Source organism: Solanum verrucosum, unplaced genomic scaffold, assembly GCF_900185275.1.
Source record: "Solanum verrucosum unplaced genomic scaffold, falcon-dt-bn FXZP01000217.1, whole genome shotgun sequence".
In the NCBI taxonomy this organism is placed as follows: Eukaryota; Viridiplantae; Streptophyta; class Magnoliopsida; order Solanales; family Solanaceae; genus Solanum; species Solanum verrucosum.
Window position 1 is genome coordinate 927,083 of NW_026020032.1, and position 25,533 is coordinate 952,615.

Genomic DNA, 25,533 nt, shown 5'->3' on the forward strand with positions numbered 1-25,533 from the left:
CCTATCAATGATTTTTTCATACCTAAGACTCGGACCTGAGATCTCAGCCCCTTTCGCTGAACCATATCATTTTGTCGACATATTTTGTCATTACACAAAATTAAAGGAAAATAAACGGCTAATTTTGAAAATGATTTTTTTTAATTGGTGAGACAGATGTTCAACCTACCTTCCAAATTATCACATCAAGTCAAATTTGGTATTATACACATCACTAGAATTATAGGTAGGGAAAGTATAGTGAAAAGTCTATCAAATACTAATAATTTGGAAATTGGATAGACCTAACTTTCAAATACTATTGTAATCTTTTGAAATGACATTTCAAAAAAAATTCTGTTGATCTCTCTAATTACTTCAATTATTCAATATCAGTATTATTTACTTTATTTCACTATTATAATCCTGCTTAATGGGAAGATAGTCCAAGATTATTCCTAAATGAGTCATATCACAATATTAGATCATACTTAAAATTTGTGAAAAATATGTTATTTGATAAAAGACCACACTTTCCGACTTAACAAAAGGTGATGAATAGAAATGTAATTTGTTTTTCTAATAAAGGCAATGCTTTTTCATGAAATAAAAGAGTCGGTATATAAAAAAACATGGCCTTTTTGTTGACTAAACTAAGGCTATGCTTGCCGGCAACAGATGTAGTGCACTGGATAGGGCTGCTCGTCTTTTAATTAGAGGTTTCAAATTCGAGCTTTTGATATAATTTTTTTTGATAGAAAATGCTTTTGCGCTTCCTCCTGAATGGAGCCCAACGCGGTATATATTCAAATTAATCGGGCTTTAATGTAGGTACTGGACACTGAAAAAAAGAGGCTACTCTTGAATAGGTTTCATTATATCAAAAAACATAGAAATAAATTTGTGATGGAATAGTCTTGATGGTTTTAAGATAAAATTTATATAAATGAAAGAAAATTATGACAAACTAAACATGATTGTCACAATTCAGCTACAAATTTATAATGAATATATGATAAGATCAATTCGTTACAATTTCGTCACAAATTCATAACAAATACATTCCATCACTACAAAAATAAATAAATGAAATTAGCTATGATCTTGATCACTAATCTATTATTAATTAAATAAATTGCTCTAGCTAACACTTTTTTTTATTATATATTTTATCATAATACATCACTAAATTACTTGTAACTAACATAATCTTTTGATACCCCATCTTTGTTACGTTGTTTAGCCACATAATCTGTCACTAATTAATTCATTTTTCTTATTGTAGTGATTGATTAGGATCAAAGCTAGCTTTTGAAATATGAATTCAACCGATCAACTCAGTAACTTTGTTCCGAACTCTCTTCACATGACATTACAAAAAAGTCCTATTATCCAAAAACCATTTTTATCCCTTCTCTAGCCTTATCCAACTTTAACATAAAGTAGAAGAAAAGGTATACGTAGGCCATGCATGCAGCTTTTGATTATTATTAGTCCCATGGGCGGCGCCTTTGAACTCTTTTTGGGCACGTTGTGCCATCACAACTACAACTTGTTACAAATGACACTTCCTAGAAACACAAATGGCGCCCATCTTGAAGAAAATTCCACTAAGCAAGGCCATATAGTCTGTAAAAAATATTTTTCATAAAATATGACTAGTCGAATCCGTTAAAGTTTTGAGGTTATATCAAATAATTAATTCATGAAAATATAATATCTTTGTTAGTTTTGTCACAATTCAAATTCATGACACCTAGCTATTGTCCATTTTGGGCAAGGTTCAAGTGGATTTGCCTTTCGAGTTTATTTATTAGCTTTTTTTACGATCAAAATTAAAATCATAACATGTATTGTATATCTTCTTTTGTGATAGGTCCACATGGAATTTTCTTTCGAATTAAATAATCACCTTTGTCATGATTTAAATTCATGGAACGGTTGTCATATTGTCCACTTTAGTCACATAGAGCACCAAATTACATATGAACATGAGTTATATCTTATAAATCTCTTCACTTTTCTCTGTCATTCTGATATGAATTTACCTAAGATATCATATACGCCTTATCTTCAAAAGTTTCTGTCGGCGTATCATAAGCTTAGTCCATTTTGACCCGAAATGAACTAATGGCCGGAAAATTTGAATATCTTCTTCTCTTTTAGTTGATTTTTATTTTTTTAAACCATTTTAAAGTGATCTAATCCATGTTAGTGTAAAATTATGGTTTTAAGTACACGTATAGAACTTGTACTGCCTATCTAATTGGTTGATTACTTAGTAATTAGGATTACGTACGTTAATCACGTACGGTGTGGATGAGTGAATCCATTAATTAATCATCATCATCGTCAAGTACTTTTTGGTCTTGATGATTAAAACTAATTACACCAACATTGACCTCCTCTAGAAGTTATGCAAATTTTAAGTTAATACTCAGTTTGTCCCTAATTACTTGTCCATTTTTTTTTAGTTCCCTAGTTACTTGTCCATTTTGACAAATCAAGAAAAGACATTCTTTTTCTCTATTATACCCTCAATTTATTACTTTGAAAAATGTAAGACTTTTTGAAAATCTTAAGTTTTTAATTCATCCACTTCATAATTATAGGGGTAAAATGGTAAACTCACTATATCAATTATTGTTTTCTTAATATGTGTGCCAATTTAAAAATGGACAAGTAATTAGGGACAAAGGGAGTATATATATATAAAATATTAATCTTTTTAAAAAAAATAAAACACGTGAATAATTATTCGTGTACGTAAAAAAGAGTCGTTATTATATACTCTAATTAATAATCGTATTTAAAAGTGGATAAGGAATAATACTTTTTACGTTATGAACACTAGCTTTTATAACCAAGATATATACATGCATATGTTCATTGGTGTAGTTAGTTTATAGAAAGCATATATATTGATTAACTAAAGTTAATTAAGATTAAGAATCATGTTCAGAAACTATTATCGATAAAAGATAGTCAAAACACTTTAACAAATTCTTTATAACACAACAAACAAATAAATATCAATTTTAGAAGCTTAGCTAAACAGACTATTATCATGTTCATTGGCTTGATTTAAGTATCTTTTTTTCTTTCTTTCTAAGGAATGACTCGATGAGATTTAGGCCTCTCTATAAATCATTGAATTTTCACTAAAACTAATTGTATTATAAGCTGACTTTTACTAACTTAATTATCCTACAAAGTCAAGTGTTCATACCTTTTTACTTTTTCTGATTTTTATATGTTCACACCAATATTATTACAAGTAGGTTGAATTTTGTCTCTCTTAAGAACAATTTCTTTTCCTTTTCAAGAACTAATCATTTTTTAATTATATTAGACATGAAAATGTAGTGTAATGAAAAAATTACAAGTCTATTCGAATTCTAAATTAATATAAATGTTTTTGCAACATGTTTAATTTAATATAAGCTAAATATATGTGATGAAGAATAATTCAAATGGCCAAAGGTTCACACAATATTAGATTAATTAAAATCACCATGATATTCATTTTTCCAAATTTGTGTACTTGTTCTAATTTTTGAAGATCTCCTTCACTTCTCTCGTAACAAATGCTATAGAAAGAAATGCGACTGGAACTAGATCACATAGATTAGTTTCACTTTTGTTTGGACGATGAGCCTTCTTATTATTTAAATTAAATAAAATCCTTCTGTTCTTTAGCAAAAAAGAAAAAAAAACCTTTAATCATAATTTAATTAAAAGGTCAAGTATATTTATGATAAACCAATATATATTTTTTTACAATTGAATATTTTCTACACCTCCTATATTCAATTGATAAAAAAATATATTTGATGTTTTAATTTCTAGCAATTTTTTTGAAAAATCTTCTGGTTGATATTTTTTTAAATTTACAAAGCTGCATTTTTTTGAAAAAAAATCATTTTTTTTTCAAAGTAAGCAAATAAATTCCATTCTAATAATGAGAGCTTGATTTTTTTTCCTTCTTCTAAACATGATATGAACATATATAGCACATGGAACACCTAGACATTGAGGTTGATAGTTTGACATTATGGCTATTGAAGTTTAAAAAAATTAAAAAAATTAGGTGAAATATTAGACATTATATTACATATTGACTAGAACTAGAATTATGGGGAATTTTAGTAGTACTTTATAAGACAAAATAGGTAAAATACTAGACATAATCAGTGGCGGAGCCAAGATTTTTAATAAGGGGTTCAAAATTTGAGAAGTAAACACACGAACTAGTGAAAGGGAGTTCGACATCTACTATACATACCTAAAAAATAATTTAACCATGTATAAAAATATTTTCCGCTGAAGGGGTTCATCCGAACCTCCTAAGTATATGCTGCCTCCGTCCCTGGACATAATATATTATTGACAAGAGCTATAATTGTTGGGCAATTTTTCTAGTACGATATAAGAAAATAATGTGTCATTACAAACCAGGGGGGATTAGAACATTTTTTGTTGAAAAATTATTTTACGTAAATAAAATAAAAACGAAAGAAACTATTTTTGACTTGAAAGACAAAGAAGAGTGATATAGATGAAAAAAAAATATGAAATGAATATTAATTCATCAAATTTGCTATTTTCCAATTTGTTCTTTGTTGTCGATAGGATAAACAATTTTTTCTGATATAATTTTTTTTTTTACTTTTCTTGTTTGAATTCATGGCTCCGCTCATTAAAAATCAATCAAACATTGGATGACTATTGTTGAGAAATTATACTAACAATTGACGAAAATGGTGCATTTTGTTGGAACTATTGTTACTATTTAAGTTACTTTTTGACCTCTCATGTTACAAATTATACATAATTCAACTCTAATTTGTTGAATTTTTTTTGTTACTACAATCTTTTTTTTTTTTTTTGGTCAAAGGTGTAAGTTAGTAAGTAATCACCGATAACTCCCCTAAATTAGGACTGAATGTAACGTGTTATATGTGTTTTTGACTAATTTACGCAAATATTGATGTCCTTTTGTAAAATTATTGCTTACGAATTTATTCGGGGTGACACTCCTAATAAAATTTTCTTTATATTCAGAATTCGAATTCGGAACCTGGCTAAGGATGAAGTAGTTCCGCCACTGCACCACAATCAATGTTGATAAATATTGCCTAACATTTGATTGGCAAATAATTTTGTGAACACAATTGCTTGTCGATGGTTACTATGAACACAATTACGTTCTAATTCTATGTGCATTGTAGATACACGTCAAAAATGATTGAAAAAAAATATTACTACATTCTTTTGTAACATTTTAGTTTAGTGATGATGGCTTATATGTGTTCACCATAAGTCAATGGACCAGGTCTCTTGACTAAGCAAGAACTGTGCGGTTATCGGTCAATATATTATTGACAAAAACTAAAAGTAAAGCACACAAAATATTTAACATTCAGAATTCGTAATTAAACATTACTCCATATTAAACAAATTGAGATTGTAGAATCAAATTCCAATATAAATAAAGAAGGTATGGTTATAAAATGTAGTTATTGTCTTGAGTAGAGAGGTAAGAAGAGAAACATAAAAAGTTACATTTTTATACTCAATATTGTTTTATAATCTTCTGTAAAAAAAAATTAGATGATTTATTTGTATTCGTCTAAGCCTTGACGAATAAAGTCATCAATACTATTTATTAATAGAAAATACGAAGTATTTAGTAAAATTAATTAAATACATGCTAGCTAATCCGAACACTATAATTATCCGTAACCATAAAAAACACATGATGACAACTATGGGTGTTCACGGGTCGGTTTGGATCGGTTATTGGTCAAAATCAAAACCAAGCTAACTTAATCGGTTTTAAAATTATCAAAACCAAACCAAACCAAACCAAATATAATATACATTTATCGATTTGGTGGTTATCGATTTCGGTTTGGTTTGGTTTGGTTATTAACCATACACAAAAACAAAAGAAACAATTCATTCAAAATGTGAAAAAAGTGACAACAATCCATTCAAAACGAAATATAGTTTGAATGACTTAAATTACTGAACTTTCGATCACTAAATTTACGATCAATAAAGCTTTAAAATTCACTATATTGACCTAAAAGGAAGAGACAATAACATTTTCAGTCCCACAAAGAATTGTCATAGACACTCATATACATGAAATCAATAAGATAAATGTTTTCATCGTGGGCATTTTTGCTTTCAATAAGTAAATTATAAAGAAATTTTATTGAAAATATATATAAGATCTTTAAAATTCTTTATAAAAACAATATATTAAGTATATATATTAATAAAAATATATGTATATAATTCATCGGTTCGGTTATTTCTTCGGTTTTTTGAATAAAACCATAACCAAACCAAATACTACCGATTTTCAAAAATCAAAAACCAAACCCAAATAAAATTGATTTTATTTTATCGGTTTGATTCAATTTTCCGATTTGGATCGATTTTTATCCAAACCGTGAACACCCCTAATGACAATGAAACGGGAGTTCTTTTACTAATTCACGGATCCACACCGTAAATTACGCACGTCTTTTTCATTAATTAAGCAAGCTAAATTCTTAATTATTTAATTAACCAATGAGTTTATGTTAATATTAAATAATATACCAAATTACGTTATTAATCATAATCGTTCCCCATAATTCACGGAGCTTGTTTTTTTTTTTAAAAAATATTTATTTTAGAATATGAATGAGAAGATGAGTACAAAATGAAGATTTGATTTATTGACACATTTTGTGTATATAATATTAATAAAATCCTCAATGTCTAAATTGTTCTAGATATCAGGAGTATTTCTTCATTTCCAGATGTCCAACTTAAGGAGCGTTTTTTTTTTCCTCGGTATTCGGATCCGTTCTAATAAAATTATGATAGAGCCTATTTGGAGGTGTTGCTTTCAACAAAATTTCTTCATACATAGGATTCGAACTCGAAACCTCTGCTTAAGAATGAAACAGTCTCACTACTGCACGATAATCCATAATGATAAGAAGCATTATTACTCATTACTAGTTTTTTTTTGTTAGGGAGAATGCTTTATGTTACTGAATTTTTTTATATACACGACTTGAATTCGAGTTATTACTAATTATTACACTTGCAATTATATAAAGTAGAAATTGAAGGGTTCTAAAATCCGATATTTGGCATTAAATATGGGACATGGTTGTTATGTTGGCGTGCAAATAAGAAACGTTATCGAATAAATTAATTACAAAAACGAATATGACAAACTAAGGTATTCTTTTCATAGACTAAAAATAAATAAATAAAGACCACAACCAACTAGGCAAACAAACAAAGAAATATGAAAAAATAATAATATCACTTTTTATTATAGTTTGAAATTTTTTTCACTTTTCGTCCCCCAAATACGAAAAATAAATAAATATTACGATCCTTGAGATATATAACTAGTCAAAGTTAACCTTCCAATAATTAAATACAAACTTCTAGTCCCTTTGCTTATGAGTCGTTAAAATATAGCAAATTATATTAATATTAGTATGTTCTAATTAGTTGAAATAGTTTAAATGTGTAATTAGTGGTGAAGTCAAAAATTTCACAAAGAGTGTTCAGAAATTGCACAACAAAAACTCTTTTTAAAAAGAGAGAAAATTACTGCTTGTGAGATTCAAACACAAGGATAGTGGCTCATTCGAGACATCTGAAATCGCTGGGCTATAATAGCCAATTGTGTCAAGGATGTTCAAAATATGTTATTTAATCACTACATATATATACGATATTTTTCCCCAACAAAACGTGTTCAATTAGACACCCTGACAACCACATAATACGACTCCTTACTTTCTAATCCTTTTCTAGATGGTTAAAATCAAATTTAAATTTTTATATATAAACCATCAATGTAAATAATATGTTTTACACCGTTATATCATCCAAAAGATATTTATCGATAACATGTTTTACACCATTATATCATTCACGAAACATACTATTTATAAGTAGAGTGAGTGATCCTCGGATAGTCATCTATGATTTTGAAAATAAGATTGAATACATGATTAATAAACGCGACCATATAAAAATAAATAGTTAATTACATAACTTTACTAAACTTTAAAATAATGTGTCCATATTTTTCAAATCTGCACTCTTTCTTTGACCCATTAACAAACAATTACAACTGTTTACCTCCTTGTCCTCATCTTACACCAACTTGTACTATTTATCTTGCTAACATTCTATAAAAGCCCAAAACAACAACTTTTCCATCATAAATTCTCCTCTCTTATTTTTGGTTTTAAGTTCCAAAAAAGAAAAAGAAAAAACCAAAAAATGGGGAACAGTCTAGGAGGAAAAAAAACAACAAAAGTGATGAAAATCGATGGACAAACGATGAAATTCAAAACCCCAGTTTATGCAATCGAGGTTCTGAAAAATTATCCATCGATGGTATTATTAGAATCAGAAGAAGTAAAGCATTACGGGGTTCGAGCAAAGCCACTAGAACCTCAACAAGAGTTAAAATCTAAAAGGCTTTATTTTCTCGTTGAATTACCTAAATTCCCCGAAGAGAATAAAAAAAGTACGAGAAGGGTCCGGTCCGCGATCCAAATGAGCGCGAAGGATCGTCTAGAGACACTTATGTTAGCGCGGAGATCCACGTCTGACTTGTCAATCATGAAGCCAGCTAGTATTGTAACTGAAGAGTGTTCGTCTTATCATAATAATAATAATAATAATAGCTCTGCTTCAGATATACTCAATAATGGTGGGCCGTCTCAGGCCCACCCTACGAGACTGAAGTTGAGGTTATCGAAAGTGGAGGTAGAGAAATTGATGATGGAGAGCAAAGATGAGAATGAGGTGGCTGAGAAAATTATGAAACTTTGCATGAATACCAACAATTGTGGAAGTGGTGCTTTGATGGAACAACAAAGTCATAATAATGGAGGAATAGTTAAGAAAGGAGTCAAATCACGAGAGGTATTGTTCTTATCATGATTCTAATGTCATATTAATTATTCATGAAATTAACTAAGGTATGTGTAAACTGATTCGAATACGATTATAAGAAAAAAGTAATTAAGGAGTATATCAAAAACTATATGTGTTACATAAATGATCACTTTTTTATTAGAAATTGATTAAATCATAGAATTATAGTCACATCAATATTTATAACTTGTTCTCAAATTTAAACCACAAGTTTTAATTATTTTTTTCTTAAATTTTCATAATTAGTTAAATACCATCAAAACATCGTCATATAAATTGTGATAGAGTACGTTTCAAAAATGAACTTTGCTTTTAATTTCCTCATTGGATATAGTCAAAGGTGGCGCAAAAGGAAATAGAAACACGTTTAGTAAATAGATTACATGAAACACATATTTAGGAATGTTTGACCAGAATTTTCACTTTTTTATTTATTTTATTTGAAAATCAACGTTCGGTCATAAAAACTTCAAATACAATTTGAAATTTTAAAAATACCTAAAACCTTGTTTTATAAACATTCACTAATTTTCTTTTTCTGAAATTTTTATTTTCACGGATGACTATCATTCTATTATCTGTTTATGATGAAGAAAAATAACTGATGTATTCAATAAAATAATTATGATGTATCTAAGTAGATTCAAACACTATCATCATAAAAAAGTGAGCCATAAGTAAAACTTTGATAACTCCAACTATATAAATATTCGTTATGTTTAATATTTATGCATAATATCATGAAAATTATTGGTTAACCACCAGTTAGAAGATAAACACTAGCTTTTGGTAGTGTACCAAACAGAATTGTTTATTAAAATTTAGAAAAATAAAATTTGTTGAAACATATTATTCTGCCCATGATAACGTATGTAACTCATCACTGTGATGTCATTTTTAGTTGTTACAAATTAAATATTACTAAATAATATTCATTGGATTAACCCTTTTTTTCAATTATTATTATTATGCAGAAACGAGTAGGATTTATGCCAATTACAGAAGGAGAGATTCAAGTAGCAGTCGCTGCTTCTTAAACAAGAAAAAAAACATTCTATAGCAAGTAATAATAATAATAATAATATAGATAATCGGTGTAAATAATTTTTATATAATATTCCGTCTTTTACTTTTTTTATGATGTAAGATTTATTTAAGATATTATTTGAATTTACTAGCTTATACGTGTTATGTGTACGATCCTTTTATTTATCGTGCTCTCATCAGCTCGCCCTTGGCCATGTGCGTAGCGACAAACTTGATACACAAATTTTGACTTTAATACCTAATATAGTAGCTTAGTTGCAAAACTTTTTTGACTGTTAAATACATTATTTACAAATTACAATACATCATCAAGCAACTTGGTCAAATATACAGAAGCTAACAATTTGCATTTAATTTTAAAGAGAAACTCAACTATGCTTAGAAAGATTTAACTATCAAAACAAAAAACAAGATATATGAACTTGGAAAAAAGAAAAAGACCTTGTTAAATTTATGATATAAAGTAAATTGGAAAATCTTAGTATATCTTAGTTAATTGACTATCTGAATTCAGTGCGTAGCTATAGTTGTTCTTCGTCGAAAATTTCTATTGTATATATATGTCAAATTCTACATTTATATATATATATATATATATATATATATATATATATATATATATATATTGTAGTAAAAAGTTTGCGTGTATACCTTCCTTCTTTTTTGTAGATGAACAATCCTTTTATATATATATATATATATTGGACACCCTTGATAAAAGCTATGCATTTGACGCAGCGATAATGAATGTCTATTTGAACGAAGGAGTTCTGTGTTTGAACCACAAATAGTTGGCTTATGATATATATATATTCTGACTCAAGATTTGGGGTCTGCAAAAAAAAAAAAAGATAGAAAAAAAAAACCCAAACAACACAATATTTTTTTTGTTTTATTTTGACAGGCACACACCATTTTTCTTGGATATCCTTAATAAAAATTTTGGCTCCGCTAGTGTCTGAATTCTCACTTTGTTGGTGAAGATTTGATTCCTCGCCTTGTATCCCCTTTCCCAAATAAGCCCCAATGTTTTTTAAAAAATAATTTAAAATGAATAATAAATATTTTGTATAGCTAGTAATCATATCACTAAGGATAAAATGTTACTACTATTTTCGATTTATTTTACTTGCCAGGTTTATATATGGAAAAATTACTTAAATACACAACACTTTTTTACCTATTCTCAATATTTCCCTACTCTTTTACTAAAATACAAAAATCCCTTATTTTCCCCCAATTCAACTTAATCGAATACTTTATTAGTTTAAGTATCCGCCCGTTATTAATTAAAGTATCCGCGCTGCTATATTTTGCATCCGCCCGTTAATTAAGTATCCGTGCTGCTAACAACTTAATAATTTAAGTATCCGCCCGTTATTAATTAAAGTATCCACACTGCTATATTATGCATCCACCCGTTAATTAAGTATCTGTGCTGCTAACAACTTAATAATTTAAGTATCCGCCCGTTATTAATTAAAGTATCCTCGCTGCTATATTAAGTATTCACACTGCTATATTATATATCCGAAAAACACTAAAAAAGGGATTTTTGGTAATTAATGAAAGAATAGGGAAATGAAGTAATTTCTTTCTTATACTATGTCATTTGCCTAATTTTTACTTTATATTACTATATATTAGAAGCGTCTAGGATTTACTACCATTGTCCCAATTAAATCATTACAAATGTCCAATACTTACTATATAAAATATATAAGTGGGCCCCACCTCCTTCCACTTAAATAATATTTTTTAACCTTATCATGGTAAAAGTTGAATTTATTATCCTTTTTCATTTAATTTTATATGATATTATTTTTTTCTATAAAATCATTATATATGTTTTAATAATTTAAATTTCAAAAACATTATAATTTAACTTTAAAGATTTTATTTTATCAAAATCTTGTACATTGAAATATATAGTTATGAATTTAAAATATTTTTAAAATCATATAAAAATTTCAATAACTTCTCAAATTCCATAATATAACACTTAAATACTACATATTATATATTAATTACTATACTATAAATGACTTAAATACTCCATATTATCTATTACAATAATTAACAATTATTTGACACTTTAAATTCTATCAATGCCATATAAATTAGGATAAAAAACCTAACATATAATATTTAAATATATTTAAAAATAATATAAGTAATACTATACATTACAATAATTAACAGCTTAATTATTTAAAACTTATATAAAAAATTTAATTGAGTCTCTAAATTCTATTGGTATCACATAAAATAGATTATATAATAAACATATATTGTTTGAAATTGACGAAAAAGAACAATAAATTACAATAATTAATAAAAAAATAGTCCACTCCAAAAAATCTATCAATTAACAACATATATTGTTTGAAATTGACGAAAAAGAAACTATAAATTACAATAATTAACAAAATAAATCTCTCGACTCCAACAAATCTATCAATTACTGCCACATAAATTGGGACATGGCAAATAACATATGGTATTAAAAAATTAGGTTCAAAATGTACTAAAAAATACAATAATTAACAACTTAATATATTAAAGAGACATAAAAAAGGGTTAATATTTAAAATTCTGCATGTGCCACATAAATTAGAACAAATAGAGTAATAAATATTACTTTCAAAATTATGTTAAAAAAAAGTACTACAAATCACAATTGCTAACAATTTACAATATTTTTTAAATCATATAAAAATTTCAATAACTTCTCAAATTCCATAATATGACATAAATTTAAAAAAAAAGTGTTATAAATCATAATAAATAGTACAATATTTAAACTACTTTAAGAGCATTATAAATTGTAATAAATAATACAATAATTTAAATTACTTAAAATTTAATGACTTAAAAATATTTTTTTAAATGTATTAAAATTTTGGTTAATTGTCAAAACTTTACATGTGCCACATAAATTGGGACATGGACAGTCACACATATTTTTTTTAAAAAATTACATTAAAAGTATTCTATCAATTAACAACATATATTGTTTGAAATTGACGAAAAAGAAACTATAAATTACAATAATTAACAAAATAAATCTCTCAACTCCAACAAATCTATCAATTAATGCCACATAAATTGGGACATGGCAAATAACAGATATTATTAAAAAATTAGGTTCAAAATGTACTATAAAATACAATAATTAACAACTTAATATATTAAAGAGACATATAAAAAATGGTTAATATTTGAAATTCTGCATGTGCCACATAAATTAGAACAAATAGAGTAATAAATATTATTTTAAAAATTATGTAAAAAAAAAGTACTACAAATCACAATAGCTAACAATTTAAAATATTTTTAAAATCATATAAAAATTTCAATAACTTCTCAAATTCCATAATATAACACTTAAATACTACATATTATATATTAATTATACTATACTATAAATAACTTAAATACTCCATATTATCTATTACAATAACTAACAATTATTTGACACTTTAAATTCTATCAATGCCATATGAATTAGGATAAAAAACCTAACATATAATATTTAAATATATTTAAAAATACTATAAGTAATACTATACATTACAATAATTAACAACTTAATTATTTAAAACTTATATACAAAATTTAATTGACTCTCTAAATTCTATTGGTACCACAAAAATGGATTATATTATAAACATTTATTGTTTGAAATTGACGAAAAAGAAACAATAAATTACAATAATTAATAAAAAAAATAGTCGACGAAATTGACGAAAAACAAATTATAAATTACAATAATTAACAAAATAAATCTCTCGACTCCAACAAATCTATCAATTAATGCCACATAAATTGAGACATGGCAAATAACATATATTATTAAAAAATTAGGTTCAAAATGTACTATAAAATACAATATTTAACAACTTAATATATTAAAGAGACATATAAAAAAGGTTAATATTTGAATTTCTGCATCTGCCACATAAATTAGAACAAATAGATTAATAAATATTATTTTCAAAATTATGTTAAAAAAAGTACTACAAATCACAATAGCTAGCAATTTAAAATATTTTTAAAATCATATAAAAATTTCAATAACTTCTCAAATTCCATAATATGACATAAATTTTTAAAAAATGTGTTATAAATCATAATAAATTGTACAATATTTTAACTACTTTAAAAGTATTATAAATTGTAATAAATAATACAACAATTTAAATTACTTATTACTTAAAATTTAACGACTTAAAAATATTTTTTTAAATGTATTAAAATTTTGGTTAATTGTCAAAACTTTACATGTGCCACATAAATTGGGACATGGAGAGTCACACATATTTTTTTTTTAAAATTACATTAAAAGTATTCTATCAATTAACAACATATATTGTTTGAAATTGACGGAAAAAAAAAACTATAAATTACAATAATTAACAAAATAAATCTCTCGACTCTAACAAATCTATCAATTAATGTCACATAAATTGGGACATGGCAAATAACATATATTATTAAAAAATTAGGTTCAAAATGTACAATAAAATACAATAATTAACAACTTAATATATTAAAGAGACATATAAAAAATGCTTAATATTTAAAATTCTGCGTGTGCCACATAAATTAGAACAAACAGAGTAATAAATATTTTTTTCAAAATTATGTTAAAAAAAAGTACTACAAATCACAATAGCTAACAATTTAAAATATTTTTAAAATCATATAAAAATTTCAATAACTTCTCAAATTCCATAATATGACATAAATTAAAATAAATATATATATATATATATATTGGCACGGGGTCCTATATCTAGTATCCCTTACAAAAACCTTAACTAAAAGTGTAACTAAACAAAATTGTTTTTCATTAATTCTTTGATTTTAGTTTAATACTATTTTGTTTTTCATCATATTAATTGTTGACACCCAATTTCGACCCTCCCCGATGTAAATTAATTATCGAGCTTCTTAAATTCCAAACGAGTTGAAATAATTGACTTTATAAAATTCAATATATTTTTCAAGTTAGTTTAGAGTAATTTTGTCATTCTTATAATTTTTGAATAATATATATGCTTTACATAATTATGTATATATCAATTAGTAAATTCTATAAATATTTGAAAATCATATTCAAAAGATTTCTACTTCGTTAAAATAAACATTTTATTAATTTAGTTTAGTAGTATTTATAGTTGTAATTTTGAGTTATTTAAATTGATCAATTTATAATTAAGTTGATTATTTTATTTCGTTAAGACTAAGAAGCTCCTTAATTAATTTATATAAATTCGTCTTATAAAACTTTTAGCCGTTTCACCCACTCAATTTTGATTCGGTAAGGTTTTTGCCTCAATTAGTTGAAATTTTAATTGTGATGGTAGCCATTTCACTTCAACCCACCAGAAGAATCTATTTTGGACTCTTTTCTATTTTCCCAGGAGCCCAACACATGAATCTGCCCATTTTCTCCAATCCAGCCCAACATACAATATTCCCCCATTTATAATACAAATACATACAACATGCCAAAACAACCCAGACGACCCCACAACATCAAATTATACCCGACCCTGGCTTTCTTCCTTTCCACGCGAATTTAGAAATTGTGAGAAACTAGACGCGTGAATGACTAAAACGTTCTCAAACGTTAACGGAGCAGCGCGTACGATTCCACTCTCAGAGACAACAACAATACACAACTACCACCGTCAAAATACACGGAAATCACACGACATCTACGTGCAATTTTCTCATCGTTTCTTCTTCCTTTTGCCTTACCAGTACACCCGTACTGCTCCAGCAGATAAAGCATCTGTAACTTCGTCCTTGCAGCCGCGGAAATCGTCCTTGGGGCATTGGGATGATGCCACGTCGAGCAGTGAGGACAAGAGAGTTGATCCCACCCGTTTATCTCCCCTTTCCTCTTTCGGAATGGGGAGAATTTTCAGAGAAAGGATGTTTGTCCGAAATGGTGAAAGATTTTGATTTGGAATTTGGAATTGGGCCTTGGTTTGCTATTTTTTCGTCGGTTTCCCCCCTAATTCCAAACCCTAGTTTCCCCTCTATAAGTAGTTTCTTATTGTTCATTAGTAAAGGGGGGGAATTTTTCTTTGGAGTGATTAAAAAGGGAGAATATACAGACTCAAAGGCGAAAAAACAAACCCTGAAATCAATAATATTACAAGAGTATTTAGCTCCCAGCTTCTTCTTTTTTTTACGACGACATTTTCGCTGCTTAATAGAATTCTCAAAGGTCGTTTGTGGTTGTGGAAGAGCTCGTCCTGTTCGTTTTGCCTCAGTCGCTGCACGGAAGAAGGTACTGTCCCCTCCTCTGTAATACTCTCATCGCCCATTTTTCCTATTATTTTTTAGAAGATGATGGTGTTCCGATGTCAAAAAGGTTTTGTTATGTGACTGCTTATTATTAGTCGTCGACATTTTATTTGTTTGACCTGTATTACTGGTTGTTAAAGTTTTCTGCAAGAAACTGTGTCTTTGTTCTCTTTTGAAACTTGAGCCTCCATCTTATTTGGGAGTCATATTTTGGTAGTTTAAATGTATTTGTTTGTATTGTTACGACTCATTTGTTCATCCTAGTTAATAGAGCTTTCTACTAGCATGAAGATGCCTCCACAAGAGTGGCGATGTTCTCGTTATATTAGTCCAAGTTTTATTCCATGTTTTCGATTTGAAGCGAAATAGTTGTCACCCACTTAATAGAGCATTAGTGTAGCTCGAATTTTCCTTAATATTGTGTTGCTATTTATTCCATGTCGAATTTTATGAACTAATTTTATGTGTCTTAGGTTTCATGTGACTCTTATTTTAAAATTTTGCCTTTATAGTGTGTCAATATCCATGCTTATTGATTATGGTTTTTTGAAAGAATGTGTCATGACTATATTATTATAAAGGAGGGGTTAGAATTAGTGGTGGGCTGCTGTCCATAATTGCAGCAGTTAAAATTATTCCTCTTTCCAATTTTGGGAAGCTGTTTGTTCGGGTTAAATAGCTTAGGCAGTGCATTCGTAAAATTATTTTTTTGTGGGTCGCTCTCTGTATTGTTCAAAGTGCACATTATGGTGAAATTATTTTCCTACAAATACGCACGTCTTCTAAAGCTAAGCAGCCCCCTTGATGATTAAGAATAGTATTGTTTACTTTTCGTATTGCATTAGCTGTGTTGCTCACTTCCTTTTATTTTATTTTATTTTATTTTTTGGGGCTGTTTATTCATTTATTTATTATTATTATTATTATTATTATTATTATTATTATGTTATTTATTTATTTATTTTCTTTTTCCCTTCTCCATGAGTTTGTCTGTCCAGTTCCTTTTTTTTTTTTTGTCTTTTGCTTACTAGAGTGAATTTTGTTTTCTTTGAAATTGGAAGGTTTGACATGTTTTATTAAAGTTTAATTGTATAAAACATGTTGGGTTGATATTAAGTGGATTCTTTCTATTAAATTTGGTCCATGTTCTGCTTTCCTGTCTTCACTTTGAATAATGTTCTTAACGCATAGCTTCACTCGATTGACTATTAGATGTGTGCGAAAGTAAATGTTGTCATGGGTGTTAGTGTCTGCCAGGCTATTGTGAGGAAAAATTGATCTTACTACCATCTTGTATATTTAGCTATTTTTTAGTGAGTATCCAATTTTGATTAATTACTAATCTTTATTATTTGTTTATTTTATGCATGATCTTCCCCGATTTGGGTCTATCGGACCCTCTCCTTTATTCCTTGCATCTCGAGATTGATTGAAGCTCAACATTTCCTTCTTATCGAGTAAATCGGGTCAATGGAATGGAAGAACAGATCCTTTAAAAAATTGACGAACAGGGATTAGAGCCGATATGGATTTCTGTACACTAGGTGTATACGAAAAAATGAGAAGAGGGCTTAAAAGGCCCACTCCTTATTTTACAAGTTGTATTTTGTTACTTTTGGGCCTAAGCCCACTTTGCTATTATCTTGTTAGAAGTTTAGGACAGGTCGAAGGACATTGGGCCCAAGATCCTAAAGAAATGTCTTATGTACATTAGACTAGAACAGGTGCAGGTGACTCAAATGAGCCAAATGCCCCAAACGAAAATGGGCCCAAGTACTGGCCCAGGCGGACAGATCCAGACTCGGGCCCAAACTTCCTTTCCTTATCTATTCAATTGCTATTATATGTTTTATTTGCTAAAATTAATCTTAAGATTCAACTCCCCAAAAGATAACCATTTTGAATTAACTATTTAAAATTAAGCAAACATTTCTCTACTAGACTTTTTCAAGAAAATTTGCAAAATATTGTACTTAAATAATATTTTTAATATCAACTTTCTCCTTTAAGATCCTTTAAAGTTTAAACTGTTTACTTCTTAATTAATTTAAGTATGTATGCTTTATTTTAAAATCAATTAGCCAACTAGTTAATTACCGGATAACCGCGTGTTAACGGGTATTTTGGGTGCTTTCAAACCCTTTCCGAAATGCTAATATGAACTCCGAAACCCCCTTAAGTATTTTCAATTGATTCCTGTTTTAATCTATTAAAAATCAGTTTTCTTGATTTTTTCTTAAAAATTAAGTGGCGACTCTTAAACCAGTCTAAATCATATTTTAAAATAAAACATTATCTCTACTTTCGCTGGGGATTTGAATGGTTCTAACCTTAAGATTAATTTATTTGGCTATGTGTTTAACTGTTTGCTTGTTTAAATTATCGTATCTTATATTACTTGTGGCATGCATGTCACCCGATTCCGCCAAACGACAAATAGATTGCATTAGGAAAAAGGCGGTTACGTGGCTTACCACGGCTGCCCTTTAGAAAAACACAAGTTAAATTCTTTGGAAGTGATAAACAAATAGTTGGCTTGTGGTCATCCAACGTTGTTTATTAGACTTCACCCCGTTGTTTGTCCGGCTCGGGTAACCGTCATTTCTAAACCAATTCTAGTCAACCTAGAATAGAACGAAACCAAATCCAAATCTAAGCATTAGCCTAAGACGGCTTAATACTCAAGGCGTATTAAGTCCATTAGTAAAATCGCCAAAAATCATGTCCAAGGTCCACGACCTAATGACATACCATATTATTTGACATTTGAAAGATGTATGTGTGGAAACGTGATTGTTGCCTATTTGGGGGAGGGAGTCTTAACCGGGTTTTATTTTGTAGGTATAGATCGATTTCCCAAATTCGACATGGTAGTGGAAGCCCCAGTTCTGCTCAAGATGTGGTACAACGACCTCAATGCATTTCACAAAAGGGACCTCAACAAATACGTAGGGGCCTTAACAGAACTCATTAACATGGTAGGGTGGTCCGAACTGATTGAAGTCCTCACAGGCTATTGAGACAATGAGAAAGTGGTGTTCCAATTTGGAACCATGGAAATCACCCCGACAATTGAGGAAATCTGGGACGGAATAGACACAGTCGGTACAGGGCTTGAAAGAAGAGTGAGAAGACAGGAAAACATCTTAATCCCTAACAAGCCTACTCTCGAGGATATTACAAATTGGCTCGGGTTAAGAAAGGATTGCGCCTTTTGGGCCGAAGGTTCTAGCATTTATTTTATGGATCTTTTGTTAGATTCAGGAACGCAAGCTTCTACGCGAATTACAACTAAGAGTTCAGGGTCACTTATAGAGAATGAGACGGGATCAGACCTTTGGCATTCACCGTCGCACTATTGGGCACCATGATTTTCCCACACGGCCCGAGCCTCAGTATCAACACCCGAGTGATAATGCTTGCGCACACTCTGTTCCACGGGCATCAAACCAAGGGCAAGTAAAGTATTATCCGATTGCACTTGTCATCCTTTCCGACATGTACCGTGCTTTGGGGAAATGCAAGGAAGGGCATCGTTACTTTCAGGGTTGCAATCTTCTTCTTCAATGGTGGATAATGAGTCACTTGGTGAAGAGACACGAAACTCAAGAACTCCATACCCTCGATGAGCATAACGCTCTTAAGAGTTTGAATGACATGTTGTTCTGGGCAGACTTAGAAAAAAGAAGAACCAAAGAAAGATGGGCTCAAATTTTTTCTGAGTTGAGAGAAAAAACATCCAGTGGATGTTCAACCGTTTCATCTCGGAAAATGCCATAATACGGGGCGACATACAACTTGTGCTTCCTCTACCAGGTATTCGGGGTATCCGCCCGTATGCACCCATCCGGGTCCTGAGACAGTTCGGAAGAAGACAGACTACACCTCCAGAAGCATACTACCGTATCTATGTGTTCGACATCGGGGATGATAGAGTGCCTGAGGCTTCAGAGATGCTGAGAGAATGGACAAGAGCAATGCGAATGAAAGACGACACCATTGCCGTGGACCGATTTAATGCGGGGTAGGTTAAAACTTACAAAGCTTGGTTGAAACGTAATATACAGGGTATCCCCTTCTCAGTTCCGAATATTTACGGCAGTGTAGAGGATAAAGAGTCCAAAGCTTTGATAAAACTAATAGAGGTAAGAAGAGAAGCCTAGGAAATGCACGAGGAATTTCTCCGAAAGCAAGAAGAGGATAAGCACGCCCTCAAGAGCGTAACTTAAGAATTAGAAAGCTTGAGAAGCGATTTGGGAGAGCTTAACTTGTGGATCGGAGATAAGAAAAGCGGAATGTGTCTCGAAGACTTGGAAGAGAAAGGCCGTCGGAGCGAAGGATACTTGCTAATAATTCAATATAGGCTTCAACATCTCATGGCACAGAACGAAGAAGAGCAGATCAAAAGCAGGGCTGTCGGAAACATTTTAGCGGATTTCGCCCCTGCGTGGGTTTTTCTATATATACTTATTGTTATTTGCCTTTGTGTGGGCTTGCCTTTCTTGTATTTTGGTACTCTTTTCAAATGGCCCCTGTGTGGGCCTTTCCTTTGTGTTTTTCGTTTATTCCCTACTTCCCTTGCTTATTTTCGCTTCTTGAACATTATTTTATATGTGAAATTTGCTTTGGGGTAACAAAATGGTTCAATTCTACACATACATCTTTCAAATATGCTAGGCCTACCCTTGGCATAAAAGGGCCCCTACTTGTTTAGGACGCGCTAGCCGCTTGTGTGCTTTAACTGTTTTTATGATTTTGTTGCTTTGAATGAGGACATTTTGAGCCCACTTCTTTTCGAAATTTTCTGAAAATTTCCCCAATACTAAATACAAATCACTACCAAATGTCCGACCGAAATTCCATGAGTCTTAAGTTTCTCAGCCAGAAATAAAATCTTACTACCAAATCCTGAAATGTTACTCTATTATCTCAGAAAAGGTGAAATTGCTGCTAAGATGGAAAAGGGCAAGGGTATCGACATAGAGCTAACCGAGGAGGATTTGAGGATGAATTGCAGCGGCTCAGGTGAGAGATCCAAGAAACCAGAGAAAGGAGAATATAAGTGGAGTTTGCCACCGCGGTCGCACAAGCAGCAAATGCGGGACTAGACGCGGAATTGGCAGCAAAGAAGACGAAATGCGATGTTATAAGTAAAAGGACAATTGTTGTGCGGAAGGAACATGACGTCTTCAAGAATGACATAACTATAGACTTCAGAAGATACGCGGGAAATGCTCTTTCTTCAATCAAGAAGCAAATAGTGGTCCGAAGACACTCACCCTGGGCTACTGAAGAAGATGCCGATGAGAAAATCATCTATATGCCTCCCTTCCTAGGACGTCTGAAAGGAGGAGACCAAAAGATCACTCTCCCGGCTTATGAGCGGACACATAGCGTGGGGCAAGAGTTGTTCTGTGCTCTCATTTACGAGCACCTTAAGGCATTAGGTATGTTGAAGCCTCTCGAAGGAACCACTTTGGGTTTGGGCATGAAAGCTCTCAAAAGACATGTGCCTACCACCCGAACCAAAGAGGACACACTATAGAGGAATGTGTGGAGCTTAAGGCAGCAATCCGCACCTGATCAACTTGGGGAGATCCCGTATATGTGGGGTAGGAACACCGTCCTTACCTGTGACCAACGGAGCCCAATATGCCAGTCACTAAGCGCACTTTGTTTTATTGTCACTACTTCACGCCTTTCAAGAAAACGTTGCTGGATATTACAGTCTGTTAGTTCAAAAAGGAGTCTTGGCCTCTATCAGAAAGGATGACAAGCAATCGATCCGTTGGAATTGAGATCTGGAAACCCTGCCCTTATCATGATGCCATAGATCACAACATGGAAGGTGCTGAGGTTTCGCTATGACGTGGAATCCCTCGTCAACATGGGAAAGATCAAGTTGAGTTTGTCCCCCGTGGCTAATACGACAGTCAGAGGAAGAACTTTGGTGAAGGCACCATCTATCTTTTAGGAGTTTTATTATCTGTCTTTCACTTTCCTTGTAATCACAAAAATGAATGAATGAAAATGAAATTTTCCTTTGTATTCGAACTACGTAGGGCTGAATTCTCCTTCGGAGATACGTAGGCAGCCTTTCAAGGCCCAGCCCCTATCTTTTAAAATTTTCTTTTCCCCCTTTCATTCTACAAGGAAACATTGAGTTCAGATCAACAGATGCCAGAAGATGCACAAGAAGACCTTAGCTCAATGCAATTTAGCCTTTCTGATCACTAGCCCAAAATAAAACGAGCAAATTCCTGCTTGTTCAAAAATCAGTCCCCATTATTCGTGGGTTAACGTGTCTCAACAAAGCAACTTTTATGTGTTTATCTGCTTTCTATGTGATATCTTGCATTATTCATCCAGAACTAATACTGACAGATTTGCCTTTGAGTTGTTTTTCTCTACAGGTAGTTAGAACTGATCTGTGTTGATACACTGGCTGAACACCCCTATTTTACCAGATCAAAAGGGCCTACAGATTCTTTCCCAGTCAAAGTTCACAAAAGGGAAAAGCAACAATGGGTGATAACAACGAAGAAACCGACCTTACTGATGTCGTGGTGGCTCAGCCCGTCCTTGCCGATCAGAATGAACTGATCCTGCAGTTGATGCAACAAATTGCTGAGATGAGGGTCGAGATGCAGAAAAAACAAGATTTGCCTCCTCCGATTTTGCTGTCAACACTCAACCAGACGGAAGACCTCTAGCTCAAATTCCCCCTCCTAACGTGGAACAAGCTCAAAACCCGCTTCAAGTCCTGCTCGTAATCCCTCCGATTTGACCTTACCACCAAAACCCCCATTACGCCTCAGCTCTTATCAAACACCACCCCCTCCTCAAAATACCAACCTCCAAGCACCATTCCTTCCCCCTAATGCAACCACCAAACTAGCCTGCCCCCCACAGCCAAAACACTAATAACCCACGCACTTCCCTCCCTCACCAAAACCTGTACACCAACCCCCAGACTATCCCCAAAACTATCACGCCCCTTTAAAGGCCAGAGTCCTCTATCGCTCCACCACTACCGCAAAAAGCCATTTTCCAATACCAGTCCCCAACGAGCATGATGCCCATGGTTCGGAGCTCGACCACTATGAGGAGAGGGAGAGAGAGTGGAGGTCAAAGGAAGAGACCGCAAAGATAGATATGAAGGAGGAAATTAGAAAAGCCATGAAGGAGTTGAACTGCATTCCTGAGGTTGCCGGGTTGAGTTACGAAGACCTATGCATTCATCGAATTTGGACCTCCCGAAAGGGTTCAAGGTGCCAAAATTCGACATCTTTGGAGGAAAGGGGAACCCCTTAGCGCACCTGAGGCCTACTGTGACCAACTCGTGGGAGTTGGGAGAGACGAAGCTTTGTTAATGCGGCTTTTTAGCGAAGTTTGAGCGGAGAGGCTCTAGAATGGTTTACGTCTCATGAAACGAAACAGTGGTCTAGCTGGAATGCTCTAGCTAAGGACTTCATCGAACGATTCGCCTACAATGTGGAGATCGTTCCTGATCATTACTCCTTGGAGAAGATGAAGCAGAAGCCGACCGAGAGTTACAGAGAATTTGTATATAGATGGCGAAAGGAGGTTGCTAGAGTTAGACCTCTATGTCAGAAAAGAAATTGTTGAAGTGTTTGTGCGGGTGCAAGAGCCCGAATATTATGACATAATTGTGTTGCTCGTTGGAGCAAAATTTACTGAGATAGTCAAGGTAGGTGAGACTATTGAGGATGGATTGAGAATCGGGAAGATTGCCCGTGTTGCTGCCTCGTCGTATCTTCGGGCTTGTTGAAGAAGAAAAGAGAGATGTGTCCTCTATCTCTTATGAGGGGAAGAAGACCCCAAGGAAATCATTATCATACCAAGGTCGTTCTCAACCTTCATAGAGTTCGTACCCGGCATGTTATGCACATGTTGATTACCAAAATACCCCTCCCACCATTACCAAAACACCCCTCTTCCCAGCTATCAAAATACTCCCCCTACTAACTACCAAACTCCTCCCTCCAGTTTACCAGACTCCATCTCATCACTATCGAAATGCCGCCCCCAACTGTGCCAACGTTCAGACAAATTACCAAAACTCTCCCCCAATGTACCAAACCCCAGCTCCACTTACCAAAATACCCCCTCGAACTACCCAGCTCCACAACTAAACTACCAAACCAACTCATATCCCAGATATCATGCCCCCGTCCAAACACTCCAAATTATCGTCAAACGCCTCCCCTCAACAAGGCAATTACGATCCCTCCCGTCCTAGATTTGAGAAGAAGCCTACTAAATTTTCACTCCGCTTATTGAAAGCCGAAAAAAGTTGTTCGAGCGATTAACTGCAGTAGGATATATTCATCCAGTGGGGCCCAAGCCGGTTGACACTGGCTCAAAGTTTTACAGACCTGATCAGAGGTGCGCGTATCACTCCAACAGTTTGGACATGATACCGAAGACTGTATCAACCTGAAACATAAGATCCAAGACCTAATTAACCAGAATGTGGTCTCTCTTCAGACGGTGCGCCCAATGTCAATAGTAATCCCTTTGCCGAATCATGGAGGCGCCACTATCAATATGATTGGTTTCGATTGCTCCTGATGAACTGAAAAGGCTGTAGCTTCGTTGAGTATTAGAGAGAAAAAAAGTGTTTGTGATTATGACACCGAGAAGGCTGTTGCCTTGGTGCCTCGGAGAAACTCTTACCCCGACCAAATTTGTTGATTGAAACGGTTTTACCCAGGGATGACCAGATCCGGCAGTGCTACACACCGAAATAATTGGCCCAAGGAGGGCAGAAGAAGACCAACAAAGAGGCCGATCAGTGAAGCCGAGGCCGAGGAGTTCTGGAGAAAAATGTAGCCGAAAGATTATTCGATTGTGAAGCACCTGGAGAAGACGCCGGCTCAGATCTCTGTGTGGGCCTTATTGATGAGTTCGTAGTTACATAGGCAGGCTCTGATGAGGACTTTGGATGATACTTACGTGCATGTGGGTACTAACAGTGACAATTTAGCAGCCATGATAAACCAGGTCATCGATGACACCGAATCAATTTTGCGACGAAGAGTTGCCCTTTGAAGGAAGGATGCACAACAAAGCTTTGCACGTCACATGTATGTGTCGAGACAAGATAATTAATTGCGGTCTTGGTCGATGACGGATCTGGTCTTAATATTTGCCCATTTTTGACTCTGAGGCAGCCAAATTCGA

At 32.3% G+C, this 25,533-nt stretch overlaps 2 protein-coding genes across 4 annotated transcripts in view; one reads left to right on the forward strand and one right to left on the reverse strand.

Annotated features, from left to right (window-relative positions):
* Positions 1–25,533, reverse strand: part of LOC125821377 (peptidyl serine alpha-galactosyltransferase) — a 241,598-nt gene that overhangs the window by 175,494 nt on the left and 40,571 nt on the right. The window lies entirely within an intron of this gene.
* The window catches only part of LOC125821399 (uncharacterized protein At1g66480-like), a 28,339-nt gene continuing 11,057 nt past the window's right edge, over positions 8,252–25,533 (forward strand). The window contains exons 1-2 of one of the 3 annotated variants that reach the window (XM_049500816.1): positions 8,252–8,943; positions 9,930–10,150. In XM_049500816.1, the coding sequence (XP_049356773.1) occupies positions 8,293–8,943; positions 9,930–9,992 (714 nt within the window). In that variant the 5' untranslated portion in view covers positions 8,252–8,292 and the 3' untranslated portion in view covers positions 9,993–10,150. Of the gene's footprint in view, positions 8,944–9,929; positions 10,151–25,533 lie in introns of those variants that run through there. The other 2 variants (XM_049500815.1, XM_049500817.1) reach the window with 2 other exon arrangements.